The sequence below is a fragment of the Triticum dicoccoides genome, chromosome 4B (assembly GCF_002162155.2).
Source record: "Triticum dicoccoides isolate Atlit2015 ecotype Zavitan chromosome 4B, WEW_v2.0, whole genome shotgun sequence".
Classification (NCBI taxonomy): domain Eukaryota; kingdom Viridiplantae; phylum Streptophyta; class Magnoliopsida; order Poales; family Poaceae; genus Triticum; species Triticum dicoccoides.
This window is the reverse complement of record NC_041387.1, coordinates 483,969,565-483,979,196: the sequence shown is the minus strand read 5'-3', so window position 1 is coordinate 483,979,196 and position 9,632 is coordinate 483,969,565. Positions and strand designations below refer to the sequence as shown.

The 9,632-nt window shown below is 52.9% G+C and overlaps 1 protein-coding gene across 1 annotated transcript; it reads right to left on the bottom strand.

The window, feature by feature from the left end:
* Nucleotides 1–646: 646 nt before the first annotated feature.
* On the bottom strand, nt 647–3,249 carry LOC119291013. The gene has a single exon (XM_037569703.1). The coding sequence runs from the start codon at nt 2,862–2,864 to the stop codon at nt 918–920; it is 1,947 nt and encodes a 648-aa protein (XP_037425600.1). The 5' UTR covers nt 2,865–3,249; the 3' UTR covers nt 647–917.
* Nucleotides 3,250–9,632: the final 6,383 nt, after the last annotated feature.

Sequence of the window (9,632 nt, the reverse complement as noted above, 5' to 3'; positions counted from 1 at the left end):
GGCCAGCACCGACGGGGAGACGGATGGCGGGGGCAACGACGCTCGGTGGGAGCCGGCAAGCTGGGCGGCGCCCTCTCCTACAGCCCCACACAGATCCGATGCCGGTCAGGGGATGGGGTAGCGCTGTGTGGAGGATTGGGGATGGGGTGGTAGCGTTGACCAAGAGAAGAAAGCGCCAGATCCAACGGCCATGCGGTTTCGCATCGAGCGGTAGGTAGCCGACCGGCCGAAAGTTTCGGCCGGTGAGCCGGCGCAGAGTGCTGGCCTAATTCCTATCCTAAAGAACTCCTTGACTGAACGAATGACACTGTCGCTTAGAGTACTCCGGCTACTTCTTGCAAAAAATTAAAAAAAAAATCTAGCAGGAAAACCGCCCGGGCCCAGAGCCTTTAACGGACCAATCTGAAATAAAGCATTCGCGATTTCCTTGTCACTAAAGAGAGCACAAAGTCATTCATTATCTGCCTCGGCCATCCTAGCTTCCAAAAGATCAAGAACCAGAGAAGCGTCACCGCCGAGTAAATACCTTGGAAATACTCATCAGCCAAACTAGCCATCTCACCAAAGTTAGAGTAGACAACACCTAAGTCTATTTGATTCATGGTTGAAAGCATGTACTAGTAAACTGTGAATAAACAAAGTATCGTACCTAACTAATTGACCTGATATATTATTCCATTTGAACAGGCACTCCCTTCTCCAATTTGCAGTTTTGTTCGTATGAAATGATGAGCGTAAATGCCACAATAACAAGTCTACACTGCATGTACATGTCCTTCAAGGCAAACAGAAGCGTGCTATGTGCACTCTACCAAAGCAAAACAAATGAATCTGGAATCTGGAATCAGCAAAGAATGGTCGACATAAATCTACGCAAATATACTTCAGTGCAGGAAGAATCATCATCACAGTGTCACCTAGATGATCGACCCCCTGGACTGGAAGAGATCTAACCGGGCCTTGGCTTCCGACAGCAGTCGCTCGACGCGCAGGTCCTGCACCAATTGCGACTGCTTCGACGCCCACAGGAGCACGGCGAGCACCCCGGCCTGCGCCACCTCCTCGCTCTCCGGGACATGCAGCGCGATGTAGCAGAGCAATATGAGCGCCTCGATCTGCAGCTCGTCCCCGAGGTACACGAGCTGGACGAGGTGCCGTGCCCCGCCGTCGTCGACGATGGCCCTGCAGTGGTTCACGTGCAGGTGGTTCTCCGTGCACGCGAACTTGGTGAGCGCCACGATGGCCTCCTTGGCCACCGGAGGCTCGCGGTCGTCGAGCAGCCGTACCAGCGGGCCGATCACGCGCGTCTCGCTCGCAGTGAACGTGCGCGACAGGCAGCCCAGCGAGGTGATGCACGGGAGCAGCAGCGGGTCGTCGTACTCCCCCCTGCGCACAATGCAGAGCAGCTGCTCGGCCACGGCCTTGGCCGGCGGGGAGCTTGGCTTGAATGCAGACTGCCGCAGCGCGAGGTTGTGCTCGGCTTCGCGGGTGATCTCCATGATCGCCATGGCGGAGTAGTACTGCAGGTGCGTGCCTGCGCCGTCGTCGCCCTTCTCGAGGAGCCTGGCGAAGCAGAGGAGCGCGCGGGACTCTGTTATGCTCTTGCAGACTCCCGGATGGCCGCGGGCAAGCTTCCACAGAGCCTTCGCCGCCATGGCCTTCATGTGCGCCTTGGTTGCCGGGTCCTCGGTCTCGCGCGGTCCACGGCCGCTCGAACCGTTTGAACTCAGCTGGGGCCTACTGGGTGGTGGAGCCGTGACCCGGCTCGTCGTCGTCCTGCCGGCTGCCGCGGATTGCATCTGGTTGTTGCGTCCATTCGAGCCTTCCGAAGAGCTCGGCGGTTCGTTGGCGGAGTGACCGGAGACTCCTGGGAGCATGCTGGGCGTGCTGGCCAGCACAACCGAGTGAAGCGACCTCATGTGCTCCGGCGGAGGAGGTGCAGCGTGGCGGGTGCTGCTTCCTCCGACAGAGTACCTGCTGTGCTCTTGGATGGTTCCAGCGGCGAGGTGACCCACGAGGTGCCGGACGGCGTTGTTCTGCGCGAACAAGTCCTGGCATCTCGGGCTCTGGTGCGCCAGCGACGCGATGGCCTCGGCGGCCGCGGCCTGCACGCGCATCGGCGGCTCCTTCAAGGCGGCGGAGTAGACGGAGCACACCCCGGCATGGAGAAGCTTCTCCACGCTCCCCTCGTCGCGCCCAAGGAACCCGAGCGCCGTGGCGGCCGCCTCCTGGCCGTCATCGGTTCCTTCTTTGAGCAGCTTGACGAGGGGCGCGATGCCGTCTTCCTCCACGATGAGCTTGGAGAAGTGGGGGTTGTCTCGGGCAAGGGAGGCGAGGGTGGAGGCAGAGTCGGCCCGCACGGCGAGGCTGCCGGTGTGGAGGCGCGCGATGTGGTCCCAGATGAGGAAGAGTATGGGCTCGTTCTGCGCGATGTTGGGGAGGCCGCGCAGGTCGTCGTCGTCGTCGTGGGCGCCGTTGGCGTCGGCGTCGGCGCGCGGGGAGGAGATGCGGATGAGCCAGGCGACGTCCTCGATGGCGGTGTCGAGCAGCGCGAGGGTGCGCGGGAAGCCGGAGACGGGGTTGAAGGTGAGGAAGCGGCGGAGGCGGGAATGGCTCTCGAAGCACCTGGCCGACATGCCGCCGGCCTTGGCCAGCGCCTGCAGGGTGCCGGCGACGATGCGCTCGGCGGGGCGCTCGTACAGGTCGGCCCGCGCCGCCTGCCGCAGCACCTCCGCGAGCTTCTCCGCCCGCGCGCGCAGCTCCTTGCACTCGGGCCGGAGGCACTGCCCGGAGCCCGACTGCTTGGCCACCTGGTCCGCCAGCTTGATCGGCTTCGCCAGCAGCGCCTTCACGCCCTCCCCCATATCCCAAGAAAATCAAGCTCAAAACTCACCAGCAGCCGAAGCTTGGCAAAATTGCACAGGACGAACGACCGCGCACTGTTTGAATCCCCCGGATTGGAGCTGAAAGCCTTAAATTGGGAGGTTCCGTCACGCCACGGCGCCGAGCAGGCGAGACCGCGATGGTGGTGGATGACTGGACCGGAGTGGATTCCAACGCTGCGGTCTTGGCTATCCTTCTTCCGTCTGTTTGAAAGCAACGCACGAGCCGACGAGGGAGAAGAGAAGGTAAGGGGTTTAATGGGGCCGACCAGGACGAGGCGAGACGACCTGACGGGAGAAGACCGAAGAGGCAGGCCCGGTGCTGCTGTGGTGTGGACAGCCGCCCCCTGGGCGCATTTCGGCAGCGGTTTCCTGAATGGAACTAGTTTTTGGCCGTCGAACTTGCTTGGTGGATTTCGTGCCAAATGGTGCGAGATTTCTTCAAGTTTTCTCTACGGGTTCCATCCGAACCTTCCTCTTCTTTTTCGGGGCACCCTTTTTTTTCCCGTAACCCAAGGTCATAAAATAACTCGGGCATCGGTCCAAGTAGTCGGCCGTCCGTGTCGTCCAACAGCAAAGATCTGATCTAATCGCTGGATGAAGCTTGTGTATGACCCGGTCAGACTGGGCAACAACAGCTTCCTGATTAAGGAACGCGGGAGTGGCCCAGCGGTCCCATATAAATCCACGAAATCGAATTGTGTGCAATGATGGATGGGTTGCTGCCTTTGGTTCTGTGATCGATTGCGATCTATGGAGAGTAGCAAGTTATTCTTCCCACCGTGCGTTGCCAGATTTGACAGGAGCGGCACGATATCTTCGCGCGGTCTCCTCGTTATCTCTTGTTCTGGAGAGACATTCCTCGGCCACCATCAAAGCAGCATCTTCTTTCCCCGCTTGGGATAATCTTTGTTGAGAGAGGTAAGTTGACAATCTTTGTGCCAAGTCCATTTGACAGAATAATACCAACACTATTGGATTCCAAGGAGGTGTACAGGGAAAAAAAATACAAGGATAGGGTTTGTTTTCCTTTGCTTGATGGTACTATTGGTCAGTTTGATTTGTCACTAAACTAAAGCAAAAAAGTAAACAAAAGAAATTTTCCTTCTATCCTCTGGGTGGGTGTCGTACTCAGGGGCACCATGGGTGAAAACCCTACCCCACCTCATTGGTTCTCCTCATAGCTGCTGGAGGAAGGCGGTGAGCGAACCTTGTCCGACTGACGGTGATAGGCTCCTCTTTTCCTATGACCAGGGGACGGCACAGTTGCTCAGCGGCGGTCCTGGTCCTTGCTGGCGCTCGGTGCCTCGGTGCAACATGCTATGGGGTGGCCTGCTAGCAGGCACAATTGAGGAGGCATCAATGCTTTGTGATCGCCCAAAGCGCAATGCCTTATACCAAGGCACACGGTATATTACAATGGGGCAAAGCAAAAGAGAAATTCTACAACGCAAAGCAAGAACATGTTATGGTTAGAGATCACGAGTTTGGGTTTTGGCATTAGATGTGCAGTCATGACAAGGTCAGGAGGCTTGCTAGACCTAATTGCACGACGTGGGCATGAAATTGTCAAACCTTTCCAAGGGAAAGCTCCACTTATATAGACGTCTCAAGGTGGGCTCAGCACTTGAGGCCCGTTATGACTCAATGCCTAAGTTTCACTTGAATTCAATCTGAGTCCGAGTGCTCTGCTCGGCTCGAGTCCTAGCGAGTTCCTGCCCCTTAAGCGTGTGATGATAGGTCTTCAGGGTATCTATAATTTTTGTATCTTTCATGCCTATTACCATCCGTTTATGCAATGTTTCGGAAGTTTTTCTAGAACTAACCTATTATATTCAATGGCCAGTGCGAGTTCCTCTTTTCTACAATTTTTATATTTCAGGAAAAAATATCGACGAACCATGAAAAAATTCAGAGGCTCTTAGGATGTCTAAAGGAGCATTGCAACCAGAGGTAGGGCAAGGGGACGCCCGTAGGTCCTAGACACCCTAGGGCACAGAGCGCCTACACAAAGCGCCTGTGAGCTCTAGGGCACCCCTGGTGCCCTCCCCTAGCCTCAATGTTGTATATACCACTGTCATTTCACATTCCGAGGCAATCTTCATTTTAGCCATGATCAAATACTCTTCCGAAGGGGGTATTCATTGTCGTCTTTATCAACCTTGATCACCGTTGCCCCAATATGAGTTGGGAGTAATCCATCTCCTAGATTACGGGTTCATGGCAGTAGTCAAATCTCTCCTCTTTGTCGTTCAATACAATAGTCATATGAGCTTCCCTACATGATTATGGTCCATTTGATGTAAAACTTAACGATGATGTTGATCATGTGATGAATTATTTTGTTATGTTCAAATTGTGTTGATGCCCCATGTTTGATTTAATAATGCATAGTTTTCGCCGGTTACTAGCCTTTGCTTGGCCAGTTTAGATGGTCAAATAATAGTGGGCATGTGTGCATTAGTTAGGTTTAATCTTGCAAGTAAACTAACATGGTGTTAAGGCATGTCTCTCTCTCTCTCTATGTAGTTTTGGTGATTGATGACAACGCTTTTGCGGACTAATCGTGTGCATTGAGTATTTCAGAGATTCATCCTTTGGCACGAGACGACTCCTTCCCCTCAGAGTTTTAAGCGAAGACTGTGTAGCTCTTTCGTTTCAGTTTTGGTGGACTTGTTTCGTAGGAGTCACCGTACTATCAAGAGGGCATCCGCATTGGTAAGGATAGGGTGGAATCAACACGTACACATCCCCTTTGCACCCACAGAGCCTTCCCGCTTCGATGGAGGATCCCTCCTTGCTTCCTGGGAAATCTGGTCCCAGCAGTAGTACCGCGGACCCCAGCAGTAGTACCGCTCAAGAGCCACAGGCGGCAGTACCGCTACTCAGCGGTAGTACCGCCTGGGGGCTCTCAGCCGTAGTACCGTTGCTGTTCTGAGCTCCTACCGCCTTGACTCGAGGGTGTTGCCTCTCGTGTCGGGTTTTGCGGCACTGGTAGCGGCGGTAGAGGTGGTAGTTCCGCTTGCAAGCGATAGTACCGCCCCTACCACCGCTGCTAGTACCACCCTGGGTCCAGATCCTGCTCCGCCTCTGGCCTTCCCAGTCTGCACGGTAGTACCGCGAGGGAGAGCGGTAGTACTGCTGATCCCAATAGTAGTACCACTGCCCCCAGCGGTAGTACCGCTCTTTGCGGGGTGAATGGGGGGTAATGGTTGGATTGTTTCCCCCCTTATAAAAGGAGGTCTTCTTCTCCAAGTTGACTTACCTCTTCCATCCCGAAGCTCCATTGATGCTCTAAGCTCCATTTTAGCCCGATCTCTCTCCCTAGCCAATCAAACTTGTTGATTCTCTAGGGATTGGTTGAGAAGGCCTCGATCTACACTTCCACCAAGAGAAATTTGATTCCCCCACTAATCCCTTGCAGATCTTGTTACTCTTGGGTGTTTGAGCACCCTAGACGGTTGAGGTCACCGCGGAGCCATAGTCCATTATGGTGAATCTTCGTGGAGTCGTTGGGAGCCTCCAATTAAGTTGTGGAGATTGCCCCAACCTTGTTTGTAAAGGTTCGGTCGCGGCCTCCAAGGGCACCAATAGCGGAATCACGGCATCTCGCATTGTGTGAGGGCGTGAGGAGAATACGGTGGCCCTAGTGTATTCTTGGGGAGCATTGTGCCTCCACACCGCTCCAACGGAGACGTACTTCCCCTCAAAGGGAAGGAACATTGATAACACATCCTCATCTCCATCGGTTCCACTGTTGGTTATCTCTCACCTTTACTTGTGCAAGCTATATTGTGTTATATCCTTTGCTTGCTTGTGTGCTTATTGTTGTTGCATCATATAGGTTGCTCACCTAGTTGCATATCTAGACAACCTACCTTGATGCAAAGTTTAATTTGCTAAAGAAAAGCTAAAATTGTTAGTTGCCTATTGCTACGTCTTGAGCTAGCGTTGGTTTTCCCCGAAGAGGAGAGGGTGATGCAGCAAGTGTAGCGTAAGTATTTCCCTCAGTGTTGAGAACCAAGTTATCAATCCAGTAGGAGGCTCCTCAAAAGTCACACGCACCTACACAAACAAACTGAGAACTCGCAACCAACGCAATAAAGGGGTTGTCAATCCCTTCACGGCCACTTGCGAAAGTGAGATCTGATAGAGATAGTATGATAAGATAAATAAATTTTTGGTATTTTATATATAGATGCAAAAAGTAAAGATGCAAATAAAAGTAGATTGAAAGCAAATATGATAAGAGATAGACCCGGGGCCCATAGGTTTCACTAGAGGCTTCTCTCAAGATAGCATAAGTATTACGGTGGGTGAACAAATTACCGTCGAGCAATTGATAGAAAAGCGCATAGTTATGAGATTATCTAGGCATGATCATGTATATAGGCATCACGTCCATAACAAGTAGACTGACTCCTGCCTGCATCTACTACTATTACTCCACACATCGGCCGACTCCTGCCTGCATCTACTACTATTACTCCACACATCGACCGACTCCTGCCTGCATCTAGAGTATTAAGTTCATAAGAACAGAGTAACGCATTAAGCAAGATGACATGATGTAGAGGGATAAACTCATGCAATATGATATAAACCCCATCTTGTTATCCTCGATGGAAACAATACAATACGTGTCTTGCAACCCTTTCTGTCACTGGGTAAGAACACTGCAAGATTGAACCCAAAGCTAAACACTTCTCCCATGGCAAGAAAGATCAATCTAGTAGGCCAAACCAAACTGATAATTCGAAGAGACTTGCAAAGATAACTCAATCATACATAAAAGAATTCAGAGAAGATTCAATTATTATCCATAGATAAATCTGATCATGAACCCACAATTCATCGGATCTCAACAAACACACCGCAAAAAGAGATTACATCGAATAGATCTCCACAAGAGAGGGGGAGAACATTGTATTGAGATCCAAAAAGAGAGAAGAAGCCATCTAGCTAATAACTATGGACCCATAGGTCTGTGGTAACTACTCACAACTCATAGGAGGGGTAAGGATGTTGATGTAGAAGCCCTCCGTGGTCGATTCCCCCTCCGGCAGAGTGCCGACGAAGGCTCCAAGATGGGATCTCGCGGATACAGAAGGTTACAGCGGTGGAAATTGTGTTTTGTGGTGCTCTTGGATGTTTTTGGGGTACATAGGTATATATAGGAGGAAGAAGTACGTCGGTGGTTGCTTGAGGGGCCCACGAGACAGGGGGCGCGCCCTACAGGGGGGGGGGGCGCGACCCCCTATCTCGTGGAGTCCTCGGAAGCTTCTTGACTTGCACTCCAAGCTCTCCGGATCTGTTGGGGAACGTTGCAGAAAATAAAAAATTTCCTACGGTTTCATCTAGCAACAAGAGAGAGGAGTGCATCTACATACCCTTGTAGATCGTGCGGAAGCATTCAAGAGAACGGGGTTGAGGTAGTCATACTCGTCGTGATCCAAATCACTGGAGATCCTAGCGCCGAACGAACGGCACCTCCGCGTTCAACACACGTACGATCAGGGAGACATCTCCTCCTACTTGATCCAGCAAGGGGGAAGGAGAGGTTGATGAAGATCCAGCAGCATGATGGCATGGTGGTGGATGCAGCAGCAATCTCGGCCGGGCTTCCCCAAGCGTCTGCGAGAGGGAGAGGTGTAGCAGAGGGAGAGGGAGGCGCCAAGAGCATGGGTGCGGCTGCCCTCCCTCCTCCTCTTTATATAGGGCCCCTAAGGGGGGGGCGCCGGCCCTAGGAGATGGGATCTCCAAGGGGGGCGGCGGCCAAGGGGGGTGGCTTGCCCCCCAAGGCAAGTGGAGGCGCCCCCACCCCTAGGGTTTCCAACCCTAGGCGCAGGGGGGCCCAAGGGGGGAGCACCAGCCCACCAGGGGCTGGTTCCCCTTCCACTTCAGCCCATGGGGCCCTCCGAGATAGGTGGCCCCACCCGGTGGACCCACGGGACCCTTCCGATGGTCCCGGTACAATACCGGTAACCCCCGAAACTTTCTCGATGGCCGAAACTTCACTTCCTATATATAAGTCTTTACCTCCGGACCATTCCGGAACTCCTTGTGATGTCCGGGATCTCATCCTGGACTCCGAACAACTTTTGGGTTACTACATACTCATATCTCTACAACCCTAGCGTCACTGAACCTTAAGTGTGTAGACCCTACGGGTTCGGCAGACATGCAGACATGACCGAGACGCCTCTCCGGTCAATAACCAACAGCGGGATCTGGATACCCATGTTGGCTCCCACATGCTCCTCGATGATCTCATCGGATGAACCATGATGTCGAGGACTCAAGTAATCCCGTATACAATTGCCTTTGTCAATTGGTACGTTACATGCCCGAGATTCGATCGTCGGTATCCCAATACCTCGTTTAATCTCGTTATCGGCAAGTCACTTTACTCGTACCATAATGCATGATCCCGTGACCAGACACTTGGTCACATTGAGCTCATTATGATGATGCATTACCGAGTGGGCCCAGAGATACCTCTCCGTCATACAGAGTGACAAATCCCAGTCTCGATTCGTGCCAACCCAACAGACACTTTCGGAGATACCCGTAGTGTACCTTTATAGTCACCCAGTTACATTGTGACGTTTGGCACACCCAAAGCACTCCTACGGTATCCGGGAGTTGCACAATCTCATGGTCTAAGGAAATGATACTTGACATTTGGAAAAGCTCTAGCTAAACGAACTACACGATCTTTGAGCTATGCTTAGGATTGGATCTTGTCCA